Source organism: Cupressus sempervirens, chromosome 11, assembly GCF_028749045.1.
Source record: "Cupressus sempervirens isolate cs-2001-9-10 chromosome 11, ASM2874904v1, whole genome shotgun sequence".
Lineage (NCBI taxonomy): Eukaryota > Viridiplantae > Streptophyta > Pinopsida > Cupressales > Cupressaceae > Cupressus > Cupressus sempervirens.
This window is the reverse complement of record NC_143128.1, coordinates 784,299,994-784,326,099: the sequence shown is the minus strand read 5'-3', so window position 1 is coordinate 784,326,099 and position 26,106 is coordinate 784,299,994. Positions and strand designations below refer to the sequence as shown.

The following is a 26,106-nucleotide window of genomic DNA, read 5'->3' as shown; positions in this document are numbered from 1 at the left end:
ATCAAACGCAGATAGCAATTTGGCCTCAAAAAATATTTTGCTGCAAACTACGCTCATGTTTTCTCGTCGCATCCTGCAGGTAACTCAATTGTCGTTGCTCAATGAATTTTACATTTTGCTTGGTGTTCTTCCCTCATAAAAATTAATTTTATTGATCCCTTAAATGAATGCATGGCTTCTGTGGATTTATATTTGATTGTTGTTTTTATACCCTAGAACCAGATCCTTATTTTTTGTTTCTTCAAATTCACATACTTCGAACTATGAATTGAGTCTTGAGTTTATTTAGTAGTTTTAATTTTATCTTATTTTTTCGTTTTCCTTGCTCTGTGTTATTTTTGTTGTGAGATTAATTGTTTTGTATTCAATGGATACAGTGCAGATGGATAAAAACTTGGAAATTAACTTTGTGTATGCGATAGTGCAATTTGCGATAGGATTAAAACATTTATATTCAGTTGCTGAATAAATATAATAAATGCAATTATATTTTGAGCAAAACTTTGAATTAAAATCAAGAATCCGTTCATGAAAGATTGTTTTTGTCACAAGAATTCTGAGTTCACTCAACTATTTGGATAACTATGTGTGTCTAAAATAAAATAAATTTGAAAAATCTTAAGAAGTTTGTAATTTGGGATACTTGTGGTACGCTTTAGGGTTAGTGTCTATTTCAACTTCTATGCATCCGATGTATCACTGATTAATGTTGTATCCAATCCATCCAAAAATGGAAACTTTCTTACTGTTACTGTCGTTACAAATCTTCAGAAATCTTCGCTGCATGCAGCTCAGAAAGCTTTGTTGCATCCAGCTGTCCTCTTAACCTGCCATTACCAAATTGAAGCACAATTTTCGCCTGTATTCTGAATTTCACAGTGGCGAATATCAAATTGAGTTTTTTGCAGCGTAATTTTTGCTTGCATTCCTAAATTTGACGAATTTTGAATTAATTATTTTGCAGCATAATCTTAAATTGAGTTTATGAGTTGAAAGCAAGCACGCAATTTCACAGGGCGCAGAGGTCGGTAGAAAGCTTACCAGCGGCAGGTTGATTAGGGTTTACATTGTACATGTAAGCTTCTTATTATTATTTATTTATTTTCCATGTTCTTCGCTGTCGAATTTATCGTTTCCATAAGCTTTGTGATTTTCAGTTTATTATGGCTTTTTATTTCTTTCCGAGTTTGTTTCCTGTGTGTGTATTTTGTCTGTAATCTGGAACCTAATTTATCTACTAAGTGAGAAGAAATCTTTTCAAGCAACTTTAATTTCAAAGAAAATCATTAAGATGTTAGAACTGGTTTATAGATGGTCGGCACAATCTTTTTAAGAAGCGCTGCCATTAGAAAGATACGATATTCGCATCTTTTTGATGATTTATTGAATAAATAGTTGTATGTGATTAAATTATGTTAGAATATTTTCTCCTAACGACAATAATATAATTCTATATACCCGGCAAGGTATGAGGTCTAAATGGCCAGCCTTAAACATCACACACTAACCAAGAAATTAAGGTTGGAAAAGTAAGTCAAACTTTGACTATTTAACACTTTTACTCTAGGAATGAAGCATTAGTGTGATGTTTAAGCCGTTCCGACCTAAATCCATACTTCTAGGCACGCGAACGAGATAATTTCTACCATATGTAGGTGTTACCAATTGTCTTTCAAGTTAACTTCATTTTGGTAATCTTGATGCATATAATTTAATTAAATTTTGTTACCTTAGCTTGGTTAATAATAAATATTATAGTCACTATTGTCATCTTAATTGAAAAATTTGAGAGTTAAAATAAATTTAATTTATAGTTTAATTTTTCATATTAATAAATTATATTAGAAAGTTGATTAATAAGTGAAATAAAGAAAGTAAATTATATATTTAGTTAGGAATCTAGTAATAGTTTAACATTAGCAACAAGTTCATAGAATTAGAAATTAGAAAGAATTTGTTTTCTAATTAATGATTCACATTAAAAGAATCAATCAAGAATAATTAATTGCATAATACATATGTTGAGAAAGAAAATGTTGATTTCATGTTCTTTAGGAAAGTGGTGGCATCAATATCTCTTTTCAAAAGTGGTGGCAACAATAATATTTCCAAATATAGAATCACAATAACAATTCCATCAAGTTTGTAAAGTTATGTGTTAATTTGATAGGAATAAAACAAACACGATGAAACAAAAAAATAATCAATTAAAGGGACAATAGTTTTGAGGCATAAACACTTTATTGTAGACCACAACATTACTTTAAGACAATTAATTGAAGGTAAATGGGAGTAAGGAAAAAACATCTTTTGTAAGACCTTTAACATAGTCCTTAAGTGTAAACTATCACATGGAATGGAGGAACTTGTGATTCTTTTATATCTTAAAGTGGTTGTTCATAGACTTTACAAAGAGGTTATACTCATCTTTGACAAACACATTTAAATGTTTCAGGACTGATGTTGAGGTGCAAGGATGACCCTTATACCTATTTTTTAAAAAAAAATTATTGATAAGTTTAAGGAATGACTAAATTCACAAGGTGGAGATGGAATTCATTTGAGATAGTCTTTTTTCCATGTTATGTTAGTCACCTTGTTATGATTGCAAAATTTATACCAAGAGTTGCAAGAGAATAAGTATATGCCTTTATATAAGTTAATATCCAAAATTGTGATTTTCTCTCGCATAAGTAAATGAAGCCAAAATAAGTTGCATTTTCAAGACAATATTCTTGAAGAAGTTACAAAGGACAAAACTTTTGGGGTGGAATTCAACAACAAGCATAATTATAGGATTCTATAAAATGAGAACACTAAAAAAAGGATGGAAATTATAATTGTCTCTTCAAAGTAGATATTGGAGAGCTAGACATAAGTTCTTTTTTATCTTCTAGTGTTACTAGTTTGGATATACATATGTAAATTGTTGGTTAGTAGTAGTTTTGAATTCAAGTGGAAACAAATTGAGAAAATACAAAAGTGTTTGATCACAAGTAAGTTCATAATTAAATTTTTGTTTATGATATTGTGTTAAGAAAGTGGTGATTAATTCTATGGAAGTAATGACTACGATGCATCTCATAAGATACTTTAAAATAAAATAGAACAAATAAAAGTAGGTAGATGACCTAAGGTTGTTTTCAATGACAACTTCAGCTAAAGAAAGAATATTTAAATGAGACCTAGAAGACATGAATGAATTGATAGAATAGATAGGTAGATGACCTAAGATTGTTTTGAATGACAACTTGAGCTAAAGAAAGAATATTTGGATGAGAGCTAGAAGACATGAATGAATTAATAGAATATATCTATTTGAACATTTGACTCTTAGATTTCAAAGAGATAAAATTTCTATGAATAAAATGAAAAAACATATTGAATTTTTTTTTTAAAGTTAAATTTTACCTTTTCATTTGTTAAATGTACACAAAGATTTGTTAAGGTTAAAACTCTTATTAAAGACAATCAAAAAGTAACTCTCCTCAATTTTCATGTAAAACAAGATACAGAAAAGAAAAGGAAAACCCCAAAAAAAATCTTGAATACAAAACTTCAATTTGAAATGTGATAATTTAGAATCAACAATTATGCAAATATTCTTGGTAATGCTTTTTGAATGAGACAACACAAAGAGAAATTGGGGAACTAATGATCATCATCCAATTGCAATAGTCAAAAAGTGAGCAATGTTGCATGCACTATCTCATATTTAGGTAGGAGTCTGTGAGGGGGTCTACAGGGCTATTTTTGAGGTTGAGGATCCCCATAAGAATTTTTTTGGGGGGCTAGGATTAATTAGAATATTTTCCTCCATAATAGAAGATGAAAATGAAGTGGGGCTGGAGAAGTCTCACCAATTTAGAAAAAAATTTAGCCGTTTGTCAAAAATTGACACATCACAACTAAATAATCTTTGTCATAAAACTAGCACTTGCACCTGAAGGAGCAAGGGTACGCCGATAGTGACTAAAGGTGTAAGTCTATATAATATGATTGCTCACATTTATTTTTTTGTTAGACATCTAATATAATATAAAAGGAAACTTAAATAATAAATTAATTATTCTTAATTTGAAATAGTTAAATTTAATTATTTTTAAATTCATATATATATGTATTATAAAATGAAAAGAATTGTAGAAGGGGAAACCAAAAATAAAAGATTGTTAAATTGGTATGTACTTTGTTCACAAAATAAACTATCTTTGAGGAAAATAGTAGAATCTTTTAGACAGATTTTTGGTTGCAAGTTTACTACATTATATGTATTACATGGTAATGAGTAGCTTGTTTTTGGAATAAGAAGAAATTGATTTCTAAAAAATAAAATGATTTCCATCACCATAAGGGACATCTTCTCATAATGCCTGTAACACAACAACTTTATTCATTGGGGAAAAAGGATATTCAAATGCATAAACATAGCCAATAAAAAGTTGATAAAGTATCACACATAGACTCATATATATTAAGGGAGCACTAGTGAGAGTTATTGCAATCAAGATTCTTCTTTTCTCCTAATAATTGTAATGGATTATTTTTCATTCTTGTTCATATTGATGAAAGGAGAATGTTGGTTCTATTTGAGAGTTATCTAGTGATTTAACTCTTGATATAGTTGTAAAAGTCAAATCCCATCATTTTGTGTTACCAATATCAATTGTTATTATTTGAAGCATCAATCCTATGACCACAAAAAGTCTCTTAAAAGATTTTCTAGCACATTGAACTAATAGCTGGCAAACATCCAAGTAGAGAAGTAATATATTTCGTGAGATGCCAAAACTTTTTACACAATCTAAACCCTTCCAACAAGATATAACTGTTGGATTTTCCATTTTTTATGTTTGTCTTCAATGTTAGAAAAGATTGACAACCATATATCCTTAATAGAAGGTTGGACTAAGAAAGGAATGCCCAAATATCTAACAATGTGAAGTTGCAAGAAAAGTTAATTTAAGAACAAACTAAATATGTGGTCCAAGCTTTTATTATTTAACTATTTTTATTTTGTGCTTCTACTGCCTTGCCTTGATGGCTTTCATTTTGTTGCTTTGATGCAATTGCAGTGAGTATTTCGAGAGCAATAGCTCTAGCAGCCCTTCATTCAACTCATCGTTTCAGGCCTTTCCTTGATACTGAGTGTTAGAGCAAGGTGGAATAGAAGAGTGCGTTGGAGGTGCCTCTCTTAAGAATGGCAGCCAAGGAGGCCAGGCACTTCCCTATGGCGATGGAATCAAGTGTTTCAATTTTATTTTCCCATTTCAATTCATGATTAACAAACAAACATTGTACAATGTTTTGCAAGTGAAAGCTCTAGATTGTACAAATAATGAACAAGTACCCCATTAATCCTTGCAATAATCTTTACTCCCATGTCTAGTTCCTTTACATGTTTGTTAATCATATGGGTTGTGCCCAATTTTGATTGTTGCCTTTGCTACCTGCTACTAATTCCATCACAAATGGGAGAAATGAGTTGTTACATGAAATCTTGGGTTGACTCCTAGAATATATATTTTGGCAATATAAATCAGTCAATATTGTATTTTTAAATAATTGTACCAATATATTGAAAATAATTTATTTTATATACATTGAATAATGTGTTCATATCTAACAATATAAGAAAAAGATTTATAAGTTTTATACAAATCTATTAATGTGCAGCAATTTTAGACATTAGCAGAATTGATTAAGAGTCTAAGAGTGAGAGAATCTCAACCTCATCTTCTCATCTCTTATGATTCTTCGTGCACTATCTGATATTTAATAAAAGGTTTTTAGTGCCAACCTCAAATTTAAGTCACACAAAACCAGAATTTACTATCCATATCTGGTCTGCGATGGGCATTGCCATTGGCTTCCTCTGCTTATCAGAACTCGGAAAACATTAAATTTATTCCAGTTTAGATCATTAGAACTTGAGAAATGGACATCTTATCTTTGGGAAAAAAAGTGCGAAGAAATTGCATATTCATCAGTGGGGGCCTGAGGCTTGTATGGGCCAATGAAAAACTCCAAATTGCTGCTTCAATCAAAAGAGAAGTAAAAGAGTTCAGGATGTTGTACGGAGCTGCTATAGTCGCTGGACTTAAAATTACCCTGATGTAAAAGAAACAAAAAACACAGAATAAAGTGGAAATTGTGAAACCAGAGCATAATTAACCTATCAATATAGTTCATTTCCATTCGGCTTAAAAGTGTTAAAAAAGCGCCAATACTACTACAAATTCCAGGCTTGGGTATTCTGTCTACCCGCATTCTGTTTATTCCACTGTAATGCAAAGCCCGACGTGTTTTGGGCAATAGTGAAAAAAAGATTTTCCTATACATCGAAGGAAGACTGAAACAGACGAGGGCATTAAATAAAGGCTTGGGCTAGAGTCCCGATATTTTTTCATAACTTTGTCGATATTATTTTTTCACACCGCATCTCAAGAAAGTGGAAAACTTCTAACCAGTACAGGAAGCTATATAGGCTAGGTACTTGTAAAAAATTTCAGCCATGTCCATGAATATTGAGATTTTCACCACAACTTCTCTTGTGCATAAGATAGGCATGTGCTTTGTTTGATGGCCACAAATTGTATAAGCTACCCACATTGGGCGTATGTGCATTGGGAAAACGAAAGAGAATTTACCAGCATTGTAGAGAGAGGGAATCCGGTAAGGTAATTCGGGGAAGGGCAAGTACGAGAATTGTAATGTAATCGCATCATCATAATGTTAGGGTGACCAGAGAAAACGAAGTGCAGGGAAACTGTCAGGCAAAGGGGGGGGCATACTGCACATCTCATATCTCAACCACGATTAGGTTTAATTGCAACAGAAGAGGAGTTTTTTGGCCCCCTTTTGAACATAAATTCTTGAGACATCGCAATGGAATCTTTAGTCCCATCGGCTTTTTCTTTTTTCTTCACCTGCTTGGCTGTTTATTCTATTACGCCGCTGTCGCCTTGCTCCACGCGCATATGTCCTGCCGTCTCTTGAAGGTTACCGTCGGAAGAAGCAACAAATTTGGTTGCGCCAAAATTTTCTGTCTCTAGGGTTTCAAAAAACTTTGTTTAGGGTTTTCTCACTCTAGGGTTTCAGGTGCCACGGAAGCGAGCGACGCAGGGGTCACCGGTACCTAGAAACAGAGGAGAGAAATTCAAGGAATATAGCTCACCACGAATCAAAGACACAGACAGCGTACAACACTTGGAGGTTTCTGCAAGCCTCTGAAATGGCAACGAGCTTGGGGGCCTCGAAACCGTCGGTAGAAAGCATGAGCAAATTGAGAGACGAGAGATTCGGAGAGGTAGACACAGAAACAAAGGGGAATAGAGCAAAGCAGAGACAACGTCCTCCGTCCAGCAATAGAACTGAGCGAGGTCTAGGTTTGAAGCAATTCGCAATTGAGAAGAAGTGGCAACAGCTCTCCAAGAGGAGACCCTGGATCATTGACGGGTTGGTGCCATCTCACCAGCTTGACATGGCGGATTCGCGGCCAGAGGTGCGCAAGCATGTCGATGTTTTGGGCGTTGCAAGCATAGATTGTGATGCTCTGAACGGCTTGAAAGGCCTGCTTCAGAAGATGCCTAATTATTTGACTCTCAGGAGAAGAGGCATCCAAAACAGGGTAACCCCATGGTGAAATCTGCGACAGGTCCAAAGTCGTCATGCCCTGAAAACAGAATGCTATCAAATACAAATTGCTTATGTTTCCCTGCACACACAACTCCATTTGCATTGCTCGCTCTAGCTCCCACCATTTCTTGCAAACCAGGGCCATTCAATTCCTTGCACTCCCATCCTTCACCAGGCCGAATATGATACTGATAATCACTTCCGAAATGTCACTGAAGTGCGATTTATGATTTCAAAGTGCAAAAGGTAGGCGACGAATGAAAAAGATGTTCCAATCGAACCACATATCTAGTTTGTAAATCAAATTGTGATCTAATAAAAGATATCGCAGTTATTGAAATATACACAATCAATGCAAACTATTAACAAAAACAACTAGTTGTTTTAAGCGACAGGACAAGTTTAGATGAAAGTCTCACCTATAATAGCCTATCGGCTAATAAATTTTAGCAATCTTTGTCAAAAAATAAATTTTAGCAATATTTCTTTCAACTAAGGAGCTGAAACTTCTAAAGTGAAATAAAATTTATGGACTCTTACAATTTTCCTTAAAAAATCTAAGCGGATGCAGCTTGTAATGGTTTGAGACCCAAAATCTTCCTGGAAATCCTTGTAGAATGAACACGAGCCACTTAACGGCAGTAGCGATGGGAGGTGACGACTCAAAATGGTCAGTTGTAGTAGATGACTTAGCATTAAGAAACCGACGCCTCAAGGGATTTAGCACTGTTTTCAGAGAAATTCACGAGAATCGCTCGACACTATTCGATTACCAGGGGAGAAGGCGGGTAGGAAACAACAGGAAAATGGGCGCGATTTGGAAAAATATGGGCATGATTTTCACAATTAGCAGTAGGGCACACTGCCCTTTCAGGCGAGGACTGCAAAATGCAGAGAAATGGATATATTTTTTCTTGGTTAGGGCGCGGGGATCGTCGCAAGTCTTGCCTGAGTGTTGTAGCCAGATAGCGTTTGGCAGGTGCTATGGCTCGAGCCAAATTACTCGACTTTGACCTTCAGAAGCAGCTGCTACCTTGCATACAAGACATCATGCCTCTCCTCGCAATTTTGTATCTCAACATTTTAGCGGCAAACCAAGTTGGAAGGGAAAATAATAGTTTCTAAGATTCAAAGAAGGAAAAGGTGCAGTAAAATTGTTCAAGTTAGTAAATTTAAGGCAAAAACAAAGGTGTACAGAGTAGTTATTCCCTGGACTGCCCTCATGGAACGATAGAGCGATGTTGGCTGACTAACTCAAACGAGACTCTACTGGCATCTCTGAAGAGGGGCGATTACGTGAATTGCATTCTTTCTAAAATAGATCTGCAATTTATTGGAGATGTTTCACAATATCATTAGAAATGACGCTTTGAAATCTTTGCAGACGTTCAAAATAAGAATGAATGCGCTTTAAAATTTAATATATGATCTTGAACTTCTCATCCAACTTTGTTCTGATGTCAATGTTAGTGTTGTAAAAATTAAAAGAGCAGGAAAAATATAGAGAAGAACCACAATACAAGTATTCAGATTTATGTGAAAAGACAGAAGATGGGAAAAAAGATTTCGTATTTTTTCAGAAAATTTCACAGTTGGAACAACATTCAAAAGTTCATGAAAAAAAGATTTCTCTTAGTATAAAAAGTTCTAGTTGCAGAATCCTAACTGAAGACAACTTATTAAAAATAGTGATTATGACTCGCACTACTATATATTAAACCCTATGAAGACTATCTTTCACTGCTGGAATAACATCCTACCAAGGTACGCCATAATGACTCCACCTTCCAACATGTAGGTCTGGAAATGAATTGTAAAGAAAACACTGACAAACTAATATGTACAGGAAATTAGACAATAGTATGTGTTCAATGAAGCTGTTATATCATTCATCTAAGTATATGGTTATGCAGAAAGGCCTTGCTATAGAAGACACTAATTGAGAAAGAGTAGATCTTCTTGATTGTCAAAATTTTAAATTGCTCGAGCGCAAGCAATCCCATGAAGAGTGGACTAATATAACCCCTACCATAAATAAGATATCAATGCCCTCGAAAATAGTCTTAGTTCTAAGGCTTTGCGATTTTCTCTACTAAACCAGCAAAGATTAGGCAGCCCAGACAATGATATAATAAGGATGACAATTAGCAAAAGTAGCCACTTGGTGGATAACAATAAATAATAGCAACAATACATTAGAAAGCAATGATTGATATAAAGGAAACAACGCTCTTAGTAAGCTATCTAACACAGATTCCTAATTCTAGTGATCAAATATGCTCAACAACAATTACGATTAGTTATGGGTCACACAAAAGTTTGGAAGAAACATCACTCTTGAAGAGAAGGTGGTGCAGGAGCACCCAACCAAACAAGCAAAGCCATGAAGCCATCAAGTCTTGATTAGGGAAAGGATAAGTCCAATGGACCACTTGAAGTCTTGAAGCCAGTTATGGCATATGATGTAATGAAACCAATGAATGTAAATGTAAAATCCTAATGGTCCTAATAAGGACCATACGATCCAAGATGATGTAATTGGGCATAAGAATGATCCCAGGGGTTGGTATAGGTCAATAGGAGTCAAAAGTAACCTTATTGTTCAGGAACATATAAAGTCGTGAATAACACACAATTAGGACCAAATTGGTCAATAGGTGCTAGTTGACAACATGGTCCAAATTGACAAATTAGGATGATGGATGGGCATAGAAAGGAGTTTCAGATGTTTTAAACCAGGATTAGGTGGATCAAGGCATTTACAAGCCTTTGGAGTCATTAGAAAGGATTAAATTGTGTTTGGAGGGAAAATCAAGATTTTTAATTAAAAAACTAACTGCTAGTTGACCAAACCATTAGTTTGAAGTTTTTTACAAGTTTTGGAAGTTAGAGTTGATTCAAACCAGTTTGTTTGGACTTTACAAGTCACATTACATGCGAAGGAAGGCAGATGAAGTGATTGGAGAGGATTTCTTATCTGGTTGTATGGACTGTACTCATGAAGAAATAATAAAACTCAGATTTTTGGCAAGTTCTGAGCGCATTTTGGTTGTTTCTCTTACAAGCTCCATTGGAACCTTCTAGAAGATTTTTTGGTAACATTTCCTAGTCCCTTCTATGGCATTTTGAATCCATTTATGAAATTTTTTAATAGACTGTAGGACTGATCTTTAACAGCATACAAGTTGTTGATAAATTTGTAAGTTTTTCAATGGAATAAGGCCATTCCAATTTTTGTATCATCCGTTTCTTGTGGAATGGGTCTTCAACATCTTCAATATGCTCCTGCTAACAACTTTGATGCAGTATTGGATGGTGATCACCAAAGTACTCAAGGAAGGCTTAAGAAGAGTATGTGAAGGGTGTGAGCAGGTATTGGATTGGAACATCTGCCCACATAAGGATAGTGTTTTAAGTTTGAATGTGTATAAGGACATTAAGGATATGCTGTAGGATCCTTTGTTTGGTCTTGGAAGTGAAGGTACATGCCATTTTGAGAAAGCCCTAGATATAGGGCTTAAACAAGGATGGTTTTCTGATTGATCCATCAAACAAGGATGGCTGTACAAAATACCTACAGAATTCTTAGTTTGGAGTCATAACTAGATTTTGTGCCAAGTTTCAGGTCTTTGTGACAAGTTTCAGGGGTACTTACTCGCAAAATTGGCCTAATTAGGCCTAAAATTGGTGCAAACAGCATTGGATCTCCCCTAATATCGAAAGGAGTGATATGAATCCTTGAAGTATGTTATACAACTTCCAAAAGGGTGTCTGGAACTCTAATTTAATTGCTGAGTGTTTTGGGATGGAATTGAGAAAACTGAGAAAAATTAGTCTGGGTAGAGCTACTAGGACATAAAGGCTTAGTTTGGGCTGAATAAGAGGGTTAATGCCAAGTTGAGAAAGAACAAGTTTCTGGATCACTGAAATCTGTTGAATGGGACATGTTAAGGCCAATGTTACCCCAGTATTGGGGTACATTGGGATGGCGGGACTTCGGAACAAGTTTTCGAGACAAGGGGAAAATGGGCCTTATTTTCGGGCTGGTGAGGGGATGGCCAGGGGATGGTGGCAAGGGAAGGACAGGGCAGGGAGGAGTGTTTTATAGTATACATATAGAACTTGAAATGCTTGTTATTAAATGATGTTTCGGTAGAACATACCAAATTAAAATACTTGAACATAGCCAAAATGCAACATGAACTAGAACCATTGAACATTCAACATAGTAACAAATTACATCCCAATAGTAGCATTCAAAAAACAAAAGTCAAATAGAAATCCAAGTCCTCATACTAACAACATGATGGTTGTAGAATGGTGGAGGTGGGGGTACTTGGGTACGTGAGTACTGGGTGCAGGACGTCTCGGGGATGGGTGCATTGAGGTTTGGGAGGGGGGTGCGATTCCCCATGTAACACTGGTTAAGGCCCTAGAGGGTGTTGGAATACATTATTGAAATTGGTGGTTGAGTATGAGGGTTTGAGAGAAGCCCAGTGAAAGGATATAGGCTTAAAACATGAAGAGTTTTGAACCAAGTGACATTGATCGGTGAGATTTGTGGGTCTACCAAGCTCTGCGTCACAAGGTAGCCACCATAAAGGACAAAACCCTTCAGCAACAAGAGAAGGGTATTTATAATTTAAGGAGGAACTTTGATTGAAGAAAGGCACAAACCAACCAGTGTCAGCACTCATCCAAAGAGAAGAAATCAGAATCAAAAGAGGAAAAGGGAATCAAGTGAAATCCATCTACTTTACTGTAGCAGTCTGAGAATGTATAACCCGCAATAGTCTTATATTCTACAAGTATAGGGGGCAAGATTTAGGGCAATTCAAAAGGGAACATTACAAGAAATTAAACAGTTGATCAGTCATTTCATCTAAGTTGTTCATTAGTTTGTGAGTATGATAGCTTTTGTTTGGTATGAGTTTGGTTGCTGCTAGGCAAAAGAGTTGTTAGAGAATGTGCTTTTGGATTCAACTGCGTGGATTTTGTTAGCATCAATGTTCAGATGGCAGATATTATATTTTCATAGTCCATAGCCTTTGAGGATGCACTTCTGGATTCAATTGCGTGGATTTTGTTAGCATCAAGGTTTTGGATCATACTCAATGATCCATCATTAGGAAATGCAAACAAGGTAAAGAACTGACTCTTTATCACTGACAATATTTTTGAGGAGCCTTGTAGCCTAAAAATTTCTTTGAAGAAGACATCAACTACTTGTGGAGCTCTATAATCATTGGTTATTGCCATTAAATGTGCATATTGGTAAGGTGTTCTTGTTTACGAACATGCTTGTGCTCCAAATTTTCCTTACAATGGAAACAATTTTTCTTTTTGTAGTTCTCTGTTGTCATTTCTTGGTAGAAATGCTTTTCAAACCAATTTTTCTATAGGGAAGTTGCGAGGCTAGACTTTTGGTGTTGGGTTAGTCTTCATATGATGTAATTTCTAATCTTGTTGCCTTTTGAATCAAATCTTCTAGTGTACTAGGATTGAGGACACCTACCAAACCAGAATTTTCATACATTTTGATAAACTTAATATAACTTCTTATCTTAAAACTGCATTTGTATTGTCTTTGGGACACAATTTAATGTGATCACTGCATAGACAAGTATGCGAGCGAATGTGCCAAGAATCAGTATCTATCAGATTGATTATTATGATTTGGACAAGATTTAATTAAGTGCCACGTTTCATCTAAGGCTAGGGATTTGTGAATATAGATTGCAGCACTAAAAGCCTGAGCAAATAAAGGAATGAAAGCCAACCTGGGTTAAAACAATGTTTAGGACCAATTAGAGGGGAAAAATATGACATACTACCAGCATGATACATGCACTGTCCCTAAAAGAGAATAAAATAATTAAAATTTATACTTCTGTCTGCTAGTTATGCATCTATGAGAAGAAAATGGCCTTATTCATAAAACTTCACCTTTTCTCTATTCTCTAAGCTGATCACTACATTTAGAGTTTATTCCATAATAGGAGCACTTGTAAAACTTAACAATTCACTAAACAGGGTGGTTTCCAACAGCCACATGAGATGAAGAGGCAGGGGAGGAAAGAGGGTGCAATTATCTTGGAGGAGACACCACATTTTGTGAAAAGGTAACGGGGTTGTCTATTCATCCCCCTTGACAGATATTTAAGGAAGAATTTCATTTGGAGGAAAGCATTGAATAGGATCAGGAATCCACATACATACATGTGTGTGTGTGCCCGCTCGTGTAAGTAAATATATACATCAGTGAGATACAACCTACATGCATATTAAACAGGGTTCAATTATCTTGGAGGAGACACCCTGTTTGGTGAAAACAGGTAATGGGAGTATCTATTCATCCCCCTTGACAGATATTTAAGGAAGATTTTCATTTGGAGAAAATCATTGAATAGGATCAGGAATCCAGATAGATACACATATATATTTATGTATGTATATAAGTAAGTATATATAGTAGTGAGACATAACCTACATACATTTTTCTGAACTATTTGGCATGCCATGTGTGGAATCTAATAAGACTAGATGATTTGCTTGAATTACTTTAATCACAAATAATTTTGCATTGATTTAAGAAAGAAAATCTATTAGAAACAGAAAAGTGAAACACAAGGAATGTGGGGATATGAACTCCTACTCATAAGGTGGATGCCTATCAAGTTAGTTCCTTGTGGGCGCTGATTGAGTTTGTTACTTGTTGGCCAAGGCGTCACATTGAGTTCAATTACTTGTTCAAACTTCATGGGTTTAATTGGGGTGGATTGTCTCCTAGCGTTCTATGGTGCTTCTTCCCTCAAGTTTCTATTAGGGTTGCAACTCTAATCTGTGTGTCTATAGGTGGGAATCTTCATTGCTATATTCAATGCCAAATAATTAACTTACTTGATGCAATTACTAATATGTAACTTAATAAGAAAATACTCTTGCCGATAAATTTAGTCATTGCTATTGTCATTTAGGCCCTAGGGCAATATTTTAGGTATATAACAAAAGGGGACATTACATTAAACCTTTAGTCAGATGTTTCCTTGAATGAACACAAGATTGAATTAAATGCTTTTGTCAGACACTTCAGCTACTTGGTGTTTGATCTCTGAATTTATCTGTTATAGATTAAGTTTTGGGATTTGAGATCTTGAACATATCAGAGAAAGATGACAAAGAATCTGAGGTTTAAAATATTCTCTGCTAGCTCAGATGGATCAAAACATTCCCTGAGGGATATGTCATTACATGGAGAAAAATTGCCTCTATCACAAGTTCTACTTTTGGATTAACTGTCAAATGGGAAATCATACATATTATCGTCATCCAGAACTGAAAAGGGTGACTATTGCTGTAGTAGAAAACTCAGCAGAAGTTCCATCATTGGGTCCAGTGCAGACTGAACCTCCTCCTTCTCTTGGAGTAGAAGAGCTAAAGTCAGTAAGGAGTTTTCTCGAAGTTCTCTCAAGGTGGGGTAATATATCCAAAGACAAAACATTTCATTACGGTTCATTGTAGCAAGGGTTTTTCTTAAAATTTGTAGTTCGCATGGGTTTTGTATGTCAAGTGTTTTCAAACAGTATAAGTGTTTATTGCAATTTTCCAGTCCTAGATGCTATGCAGAATGTTATAAGGTTGGATGTCTATACCATTGGGCAGCATTTTTTTATCATAGTTAATGTGAAACTTCTGTGGTGCAGAGAGAAGATAAATGTTTTGGATGAAGCTATAGACAAACTAGATAGATATCATAAACTAATGTTGCCAAGGAAGAGGTCTCAAATAGAAATACCAGCACCTGTTCCACATAAACAAGTTTGCATCCCCATGATGAATATTAGGGTTTGTATCAGAAATGCCTGTCCAGAAATATAGTATTTTATCCTTGCATTTCTCTGTTTCATTACATTTTCTATTTTTGTAACATTTTCCTCATTCAAAATTTTTGCTAGTTTTCCTTTATCTGTTGATTGTAGGAGGTCAAGAATTTGGTAAGAAGGTTGAGAAAATTCAGTAAACATTGAATTGGTGTTTTCAAATTTTCAAATTTTCTCTTTTGTACCTTCATCCATGCTGTAGGAATTTTTGACAAGCACTTTTGCTTGCTAGTTATAAAAAAGAGAGAGATAAGTGTTTAGATAATATCTTGGGTTTATAATTTTCTGTAGTTGAATACCACATTCTTTCAAGGAACTTGTTATAGTTTAGGATTGTTCTTAATTGTATTTTGAACAGGTCCATGTGCTGCCTAGTCTAGATAGTAGAACTCTAGTAAAGAAAATAGGCATTATCTGATCTATTGCTTGATGCTTTATGAATGGTCTCAGGTGCCAGGCTATCCCAACAATATTTCTAGAGCATCTATAATGATAGATAGGGAAAGAGATGTATTGAGGTCGAGAAAGGTTAGTACTCATTCAAAAGTCAAGGATAAGACCTTGACAGCTAGAAGTGAAAGCTGGGAAACGGCAAAATTGATCAGAAGATATTCTGGAATGAAGTTAGATGTTTCTGTCAAGTCAGAAGCAAATAGAATGCTGGATGGAGATAAAGATTATAAACAGGGTAAACAGCAAAAGCCCAGCTCTGAGACCCACTCGAGGTCAAGTGAAAGCCATGGCTTCAGGTAGGACTTTTCATTAACATTATTTAATCTCAATTATTCAGGATGGTTGTTTACTTGTTCTAAAATGTTTACATTCAATGTTGATGGGTCAACATAATGTAGTGTCACAAATATTGATGTGGTCAGAGATTTTGAGTATTGCATTTTCGGCAAAGATAATAATTGAAGATTTTCATTAGGATCTAATGATGTTGTGCAGTAGTTTAAGGCTATTAGTTGAACTGCCTCTGAAGTACAAATGTTGTTCTAGTAATTTAGTTTTTCTCAGCTAGTACGTTCAGAGGCTCCCAGCTAATCCTCTCTACTGGTTGTCACCACTCTTAATACTTTTCTGAACATTACAGAAGAAACTGATTATGTTTATTTTGAATTCTTTGTATTGCAAAAATTGGGTCATGCATTGAGGATAATGTACATCCTTATCATGGATGCTTGCTGCCTCTGGTTGCATTACCAGAGTTTATCAATTCTTTTTATACAAAATCTAAAAGGCTTTATAAAAGCATTGTATTATGTAAACTAACAAACAGCAAAGAAAAGAACTCCAGAAAATATTTATTCATTGATAATGCAGATAATTATCTTGTGGGATAAAAAGTATATATATGCAATTACTAGCAAATAGAAGAAGATTGAAAAATTTAGTCGAATGACATGGAGATATTAGGGAAATTATACACCTGGGCCATACTTTTGGGTAATTCAAATGTTGAAGGTAAATCTTGATGAAGTGGAAATCAGATTTTTATAAGTGAAAAAGGTCACTTTTACATCAACCCATGACTAATGTTGTTGCTTAAATTATAACATTGTTTAGTTAACATTTTCAATTTTAACTATTGACACTTTTTGTTCATGTCATTGATAGAGGGAAACCAACGGATGATGTTTTATAAACTGAAGGAGGGGTAAAAATTTATTCAAACATAAGAGGGGAAAAAGGAGCAGAGTGCTCAGCAAAGATTTACTGTATTGTACCTAATTTTGTCACAGAGTGAAAACCATTGGTTTAATATTGATTAGAATCCTATTATCAGATTTGGATATTATCCAATTTGTTTGGTTTCTATGAGACTTTTATCAAAAGCATAGGAACCTTTGCTTTGTGAAGGAGTTTCTACCACTCCTATTCTTCAGATTGTATAACTGTTATGCATATATATTGATTCAGAGATGATATGTATTAAACTAAGTTCAAAAAGAGGTTCCATTTCAATTGATTAGTGGAAAGTTAAATACAAATGTTTTGCTTAACACTAAATTTCATTGAAATGGTCAAAAGATTTAGGACTTTTTAGTCTCTGTTAATAACTCAACAAAAAGAAGAATACTTTGTATCATCATGAAAATATCAATGGTGACATTTACTTTTTAATTATCTTAGGCTCATAAGTTATTGAATCTGCCAATTTTAAAGATGGATCTAGAATCTAGATTCTGTTATCGTACATTATCTGATCTTGGTCAAGTGTGGAAATAAGGCTATACACTTCACTAGCTCTCCTGTCAATGCTCAGAATTCTTCCTCAATTTTGAGCTTGTCTTGCTAATGTCTTAACATTCAATATCTGTATGTTATTGTATTTAGGTCCAATATCTGCAACAAAAATCATGCAGCAAACCCTGCAAAAGGAAAGGGTGGTTGTTCTTTTGTGAAATTATCTCCAAATGTTCCACACACCTCTCCAATATTTGATAACCGTGAACGGACTTCAAATCCAAATAGAGTTCAGAGCACTGGTGGCTTAAATAGTTGCAAGCAATCATTGTCATCAGGATTCTCATCAACCCCTGCTATCCACTGGTCTGAACAAAAGCCACGAAAACGTCAACGTATAAAAAGAACAAATTTGATGCCTCTAATTTTGAATCATGACAATTTACCAAATTTGTTGGAGAGGTCTTTAATACCTAATTCAACTGAAAGCAGTGACCAAAGTAATCTAAGATGCTCTTCCAACAATAATGCTTTCCAGCACAGCAGATTAAAGACTGGAAATATCTTTTCTTTAGCTGCTTTGTCTGAGAGCGAGGAATCAGGATCTGGTGACAAGTGCAAGAACAAGAGGAAGAAACAAGGAGATGCAATTGAGAAAAATGCACCTGTTTGTCAAAAGGTTGGATTATTTCTTTTGCCTTTAGTTAAGGAAAAAAATGTCATTGAACCAGAGAGTGGAGACGGTATCCAGAGACCAGGAAGGAGTGGGAAGGATAGCACTTCTCTTAGAATGAATGGTCCTATAAGTGGAAACCTTGAAAATCCTGCACCTAGAAAGAAACTAAGAAGCACAAGGCTAGTTACTGATAAAGTAGCAAGGTTAGTAATTTTATTATTTAGAACATTTTAATTTTTGCATGATTAAATACTTAAGAATAATTTTAAAGAATTGGCCATTATATTTGCATGAATGATAGCAGCTTCTCGGTTTGTTCAGTAGGACAAGTCAATCTCCAACCAGAAATTCTTCATTGAATCGAAAGGGAGTTATCCAACCAAGGTGTCCAATTAAGAATGGATTATCAAAACTTACAGGCATGCTGCAGTTATTATTTGATAATTGAGTTTTTTCTTTCTATGTAAATTGAGAAACATTGTTCTCTACTGTCATATTATGTTAATGCTGGCTGGTGATCTTTGGAGGGGATTTGGATGATAGGGAAGAACTCCTGGCAACTGTTAATGCTTCTAATAATGCAAGTGGTATGAATTTGAGTCTTACTGGATTAACGATAAGAAAATTGGAAATAATTTTGAATATGAATACATTCTCAGGCCTGAAGTGAAACCGCTGATTGCTATAATTCATCATTTTGCTAAATTCACATTCTCTTAGGGAAAAATAAAAGTTGCACGTGATGCTTCTGTTTAGATTCCTAATTTTTTTCTATGAAGTTAGCCTGATTGAAACTTTTGAGGAAGTTTGACCTAATATCTGTAAGTTTTTCTTTGAGGTGAATAGTCTTATATGTTTACCAAGGTTCCTGAAAATGATCTCAGTTGCATAGAATAATTTTTTTTACTATCTGGTAGCTTGACGTAGAAGTATTTGTGTCAGATGTTGCATGCTCAGGATCCTTTTGTAAGCAAATGGAACCATTTTTTGCATCTGCTACTCAAGACAACCAAGAATTTCTCACGCAACTGGTAACAGCTTTATCATGCATGACTGCTGCCAATAAATATATTTAAGGATTCCACTCTTGAAACTTATGTAATTTTATCATTTTCTTCAATTGGATCTTTGTTTGATCTTTTGTTGTTGACATTTTTGTTGGTATATGCAGGTCAGAGAGGTAGAGGATGAAGATGCAATTCTTATATGTCCTACTGCTGGTAATCAAACTGGAGAGGTGATTCATTTCTTTCATTCATTGAATATCTCAGTTTTATTATACATGAGATTCAGAGTAAAGCAGACATTTTAGTCTCCAAAATGAAACAAAGCAGCTTATAAAGCAAAGAGGTTTTCTAGTATATACAGTATATTTCTTAAATTTGAAAACAAAAGAAATCATGCTTATTCAGTCTTTAGCTTTTTAGATCAACCAATTACTCATTAGCAATGATTTCCCCAAATATATTCAGATTATATACTTTACCAGCTCAACTACTATACAATGTTTGGATAACAAGAAACAACATATGCTAGTATTATTTAGACCGTTCGTCCATTATACAATTCAAATACCATATGCTTGTCTTACTCAGGATGTCTGCCCATAATACAATTTGAATAACTTTCTACAGCCCAGAATAGGGACTCAGTCAATCGAGGATTTAGACAGAGATATATTTCATACGTCCAATAAACAGGCAATTAGTTTTCCAGACTTTATCTCAGGCTACAATAGCAGCATATAAACCAATTGCATGTAACTTGTAAGAACTCTTGAACTGTATTCAGATCTTACAGGCACCTGTAGCTTTATTCCCAAGGCTTCTCTTTGAGTAGTTTGGCCTCAGAATGCTGATTAGGAGTGCCTGGGAGTGATACTTATCTTCTGGTATCAATGCCTTTCTTCTACACAAGGTCTGAAATCTGAGATATGCATTGCCATGCTCAATATAGCACTTCACCTGATGTGGCTAGTTGATTTCTGGCTTCCACGGAAAGGTTGTGACCCAATCCTTAGAGGATGCCCTCAAACTTCTTGCAGGTGTTCTGATTCATAATGCTTTTGTAGACTCCCGTGCTGCTCCTGGGCAGAGAGGCAAACCAGTTAGGAACTAGCTTAACTCGTGTAAATATGAATGGCTGTGAAATGACAAATAAATGATGCTTAATTAATGGCACTGGCACGAACCATGTCCTACAAAGTTCAGTAGTTTCATATACTTAAATTTTAATTAATAGTTAAGGTGGACTCCTTGGCAAATTAGTTTATCACACAAAATGGCTCATTTTCTGTAGAATATACTATATATTGTTTACTAAGCATCCAGGGCTCATGCTGAACGTTTTTAATAGATGTAGAGATTTTGACAGTTTGGAATTGCCTTTAATATTTTAGCATTGATTTATTGTGAGGATATTTTTTTATGTAAATTTCATATTTGCTGTCTTTAAATAAATAATTCCTCTTTTGCCAGGCTGATATTATCTATAGTATGCTGCCAGCAAATGGAAGTCCAATTGTTTTGAGTAATCAAAAAAGATATATGGATGTGTCTGTGGATAATGAGTCCTTGAAGCCTTCTAGCAATTTGAATGCTAAAGAGGACATCAAGACACCTGGAAAACCTAGTTGTCTTTATGACAGGATGGTTCCACTTTATCAAAGACTGCTTTCAGCTTTAATTGTTGAGGAAAACTCTGACGAAACAAACAGAAAATTGGATGCTGGACCAGAAGATGACTGTCTTCATTGCACAAATGACTATTCTCCTTGTGGTAATTGTACTCATATTGAAATTGATACTGAAAATGCATATGGCATCCAATCACAAGAGTTGGACCTAGATCAACGAATATTACTGGAACTCCAAACTATTGGACTATTTCAAGAATTGATGGTATATTTTCTGGCTAATTTTTCTCTATCATTGTGTCTTGAAGATTTTTTGTTTCCTTCACAATTTTCTTGTAATGTGCTTCCATTTCCCCTTTCAGCCAGATCTAGAAAACAGGGGAGGTGAGGAAATGAAAACAGAGACTTGTAAGCTTAAGGATGAGCTCGAGCAACAGGTGATTTTAATCAAAATTGCTTCCAGTAAATCAATTTTCTCATTTCTTGCTTTCCTAAAAGTTGTAATGTTTCATCAAATTATAAATGCTGATGGAAAAGTGCATATAGTTAAGTATCCACTAGAAATCCTAGAATCCTCTTGAGAAAGGACACTTTCAGCTTTCAATTTTTAATGTGAATGATTTCGTTCTCCAGGGTATTTTTTTATTTTCCATGTGAAGATCACCCCAATCTGCATGGTTCTCAGGTAGCATTAAACTTGTTTCTTGCATTGTCAGCAGGAAAATGTCAGGATTTGTATCAAGTGAACACGGAAACATTTATAATCTGTTTATTTTCAAATCATGAAAATTCATTAGATTCATTATGGATTCTGCAGAACTTGTGAAATGTTGTTTGGGTTTGCCCAAATTAATCTGGACAGAAACCACAAGATTCTCTCACCTCCTAAGAAATTCCACTGCGAGAAACTATAAAACTGCTTTAGAGTTCAACCTTTAGTAGCACATAAAATATTTAGAGAAAGGTATCACATAGAAATGACTATCATTCTTTATTTTTATCTGAGGGAATTATTTCTTTTGCAGGGATTGCAAGGCACCAACTCACGTGGTTGTAAAATTGCACAAAACAAAGTAAAAAAGCAAGCTACTCAGAATTTTGTTGAAGGGACACTAGCTGAGTGTAGAATGTTTGAAGAAACTGGCAGGAGGTGCCTTTCAGATGCATCTTTAAAAGAAGGAATGTTCACAATATCCTTGAAGGAAAAGGATACAAAGTTACTTGGTGATGCTATCAAGGGTGACACTGTAAATTCACTTTCTGATAGTGCACATGCTCTCTCAGATACCAAAACATCAGGTTTTGTACATACATGTGCTGAGTTTATTCACTTCTTTCTGTTTTGTGGGGGATATTCTCTTTTAGTGCTTGTTATCTTAGTACTAATGGCATAAAGTCCTTTGTTAATAGATAATTGATTTAAAGTTACTTTACACTAAAAGCTTTCAGAGTCTTGTTAACCTGGCCTCAGGAACTGTATTATTTGAATGGCCACAGGTAGCGGGTTGAGTCTGAAATTAGTCAATTTGTATAGCAATTAAATTCATTCATTCCTTGTTGTGTTTGCAGCTGATCCTATAGTCCCTCCAGAACAATCTTCTCATATTGTTGTACAACATATGCAGAAGCTGGAGGATGGAGATTGGGAATTATGTAACACAAGGCAAGGTACAGCTTCTTTTTCAATGCGAACTGTTCTGAAAGGTGAGACATGGTCAACACCTGGGAAAAATATAGAACGTCTACTTGAAGAAGTTAACAAAAGTGGCACTCTAAGGGGTACAACAGCTGTTGGGACTACTCTACCTTGGGGGGCTAAAAGAAAACGCAGTAAAAGAGACAGAGAGGGCAAGGTGCAGGCCAAAGAGATCATAATCAGATCTGGCTGTACTAGGAATTGTCAACCAGATCTGGCCAATGCAAAGGGTGAGATGAGAAACAAGCTCAAACCAAGGCACAAAACTACTTGGTTGTCTGCTGCAGAAAATGACCTTCTTGGCAGGCCATCTAAAGAACAAACACCATCATTGGCATCAAGTTATTGGGAAAAAATTAGTGATAAAGTGGTGAAAGTGAATGTTGAAATGACTGTGTTGCAGAATTCCATTGCTGATGATGATACATCCGGTGATAATATCCCCATAGATTTGTCACATTTGCAACTCCCTAATGCAGAAGACATTGCAAATTGGTTGAACTATGAGGATATTAGCTTGCTAAATGCTGACACTGATTACATGGGTCTTGCTGTACCAAATGATGATGTAGATGGCCTGAACATGTTTTGAGAACAAAATGAAGCTGTGGAGCTACTGTTGTGTATTCTTGAAAACTTGAAACTTTTTAAAGTGGTTCTCAGAAGTTGACCACTGATGCAAGTTATCTTTGTTTTGGATGCTTGTATCATATTCAAGTAGTTAAATTCTTTTAAAGATCTCTTGTACAAGTTAGCTTTGCAACTAGGAGCGAAATTGGTTTTTGTCATCACAGGAATTGGTCGCATTGTAACAAAGTAGCAAATTGTTAATGCATTAGCTTTAGTTTGATCTGTACAAGTGAACTATTCATAATACCTAAGGTTATGACAGGCTTTCCATCATGGACTTTGCTTTTAAACAAGAATGGGAGGCAAAGTGGATAGGACATTCATTCCATGTCATAAACAATTTTTTTATCATGCGTTTTGATCTAGCCATCTCTTACAAGCTGAACAATCTGCATGCATTTGAACTCAGTTCTTTAGACTTGAAAATCTTACATTTTCTGTTGTACATCCCTAGCCTTGGTTTCAGAAGTCATGTGCTGCATCTTCTCTATCTGACTTGTTCTATTTAAGACTGAATTTGGTGAGAACTTCATGGAAAATCATCATTTTGTAGTTGCTACAGATGTTAGTTTTGGTACTGGCCTCCATCTTTAGAAAAAATCAATAAGGTTGATAATTGTTATAATAGTTGGATAATTGATTCACCCCTCCCTTCCCCCCCTTTCTTAGTTATATTGGTGGACTTTACTTTCTAACAATTGGTATCATAGCCTTAGGTCCTTGAAGATAAAGCTTAATAGCTTTGGGAGATCAATGACGAGTCGCTTCAGAAAAAAAAGTCCTAAGTTTGATGGAGTTAACTATGACAGCTGGAAGGAAAAGATGAAGACTCATTTGCTATGTATGGGTCTAGGATATTGGCTTTTCACAAAGAGTGACAAAGCAATTGTGGAAGAAGGCAAGCTTGATTAATGAAGTGAACTAGAAAGAGATTTGTTTGTGTAACATGCGAGCCAGAGAAGCACTACCGTCAGCTGTTCCTGAAAATGAATACAATCAGATTTAATCACTAGAGACATCTCATAAAATTTGGAAATCTTTAGAATCTACATTTGAAGGAGATAAGCATGCTAAAAGAATGAGATTACAAAATTGGATATGTTTGTTTCAAGAGGCTAAAATGATGGAAGATGAATTTGTTAGAATCTATACTGGTAGAATATCTTAGATTGTTGCAAGAATTAAGTCTTGTGAAGGATCTAAAGTGGAAGATGAGATTGTGTGGAAGATTTTGAAAACTTTGACATCACCATTCAAACGAGTAGCGCAGATGATTGAAATTTGATGCCCTGCATTAAAAATTTCACCAAGGAGACTTTGCTTGGAATATTGGAAGCAACAAAATCTAGTTGGAGGCAGTTTGGAGAATTGACAAGAGTTGGAAACAACTTTTAGTGCATTAAGTATTTGTCCTTGTTTATCCAAAAGTGCAAGCACCCATGGAGACTATGCTAGTAGTGGCAGATCCAGATCTGAAGAAGATAGAAAGATTGAAAAAAGTATAGTCTTGCTTGTGAGAAGAGAACCACATGGTAAGAAGTTCTTTAAATGTTAGACTTGTAATGAATCTAGTCATTATGCTTCTAAGTGCCCTAAAAGAGAGAAAACGTATAAGAGAAATTTCAAGCCTAGAAGACCTAGAGATTGCTTGTATGCAATTGAAGATGATGAATCTGAGGAAAGAGTTCAGAGTGAAAGTGATGATGAGCTAGGATTTGGGGCTATAAAAGAAGAAAGTTATGAAATTGAAAATAGAGAACGAAAAGCCCTAGTTTATAAAGTTGAAAATAAATATGATTGGATTATAGATAGTGGATGTTCACATCATATGACTGGTGATATGAACAAATTTTTTAAATTCTGAAATCATGATGGAGGTAATGTTAGAGTTGGTAACAATGTGCCTTGTCATATCACAAGGATATGATCTATTACTCTTGATGGAAAAACTAACATTGATGATGTTTATTTTGTTGTTGGTTTGACATAACTTGTTGAGCATTGGACAGTTGGTTGACAAAGGTTATCAATTGAAATTCACAAAGAAGACCGCATTATCAAAGATAAGGATGGTAAGCTGATTTGAACCAGTACAACATCTAGAGGTAATTTGTTTCAATTGAATCCTACTAAGATGACTTGTTTGGTTGCAAAAGTGGATAATAGTTAGTTATGGCATAGAAGGTTCTATCATATAAACTTTGATAACATTGTGAAGGCTAGTAGTACATTTGCAGTCAAAGATTTTCCTATAATTATGAAGCTTGCTATTGTTGTGTGCAACGAATGTATAATGGCTAAGAAGAAGAAGGTTACCTTTCCCAACAAGAAGTTCATTGCTACAAAGAAGTTGGAGATTGTTCATATAGACTTGAGTGACCCTACCAAAACAAGAGGTTTTTATGGAGAAACGTACTTTATGATTTTTGGTGATGATTTCACTGGAATGATGTGGGTAGCATTTCTTAAAGAAAAAATCTGAAGCATTGGAGAAGTTCAAGATATTTAAGAATAGAGTTGAGAATGAATTTGGAGTAAAGATTAAATGTTTGATATTAAATAGAGGTGGAGAGTTTACTTCTAGAGAGTTTAACATGTTTTATGAATAAAATGGAATTAAGAGACAATTATCGTCACCTAAGACCCATGAGCAAAATGGGGTAGCAAAAAGGAGGAACGGATTTGTATCAGAGGCAACAAGTCCAATGATGTATCCAAAATAATTTGAAGGGACGCAGTTAATACAACAATATACACCATGAAT

The 26,106-nt window shown here is 35.0% G+C and overlaps 1 protein-coding gene across 5 annotated transcripts; it reads left to right on the top strand.

Annotated features, from left to right (window-relative positions):
* On the top strand, nt 1-23,571 carry LOC149531934 (uncharacterized). Of its 5 annotated transcripts, XM_089810133.1 has the most exons (9): nt 1-79; nt 965-1,075; nt 15,969-16,267; nt 19,324-19,412; nt 19,553-19,618; nt 20,859-21,281; nt 21,379-21,453; nt 22,042-22,315; nt 22,586-23,571. In XM_089810133.1, the coding sequence occupies exons 3-9, from the start codon at nt 16,147-16,149 to the stop codon at nt 23,302-23,304; spliced, it is 1,767 nt and encodes a 588-aa protein (XP_089666259.1). In that variant the 5' UTR covers nt 1-79; nt 965-1,075; nt 15,969-16,146; the 3' UTR covers nt 23,305-23,571. The 5 variants fall into 5 exon arrangements, with proteins under 5 accessions (XP_089666259.1, XP_089666260.1, XP_089666261.1 ...); XM_089810134.1 differs by lacking the exons at nt 1-79; nt 965-1,075 and adding an exon at nt 8,203-9,402; XM_089810135.1 differs by lacking the exons at nt 1-79; nt 965-1,075 and adding an exon at nt 9,411-15,110.
* The last annotated feature ends 2,535 nt before the right edge of the window (nt 23,572-26,106 follow it).

Excerpts from the sequence above, each read along its gene's own strand:
- LOC149531934 (XM_089810133.1), top strand. The coding sequence starts at position 16,147 with ATGTTTCTGTCAAGTCAGAAGCAAATAGAATGCTGGATGGAGATAAAG. Across the intron at positions 16,268-19,323 it reads AGTGAAAGCCATGGCTTCAG|ATGTTGCATGCTCAGGATCC; the intron begins GTAGGACTTTTC and ends TATTTGTGTCAG. Across the intron at positions 21,454-22,041 it reads AGGATGAGCTCGAGCAACAG|GGATTGCAAGGCACCAACTC; the intron begins GTGATTTTAATC and ends TTTCTTTTGCAG.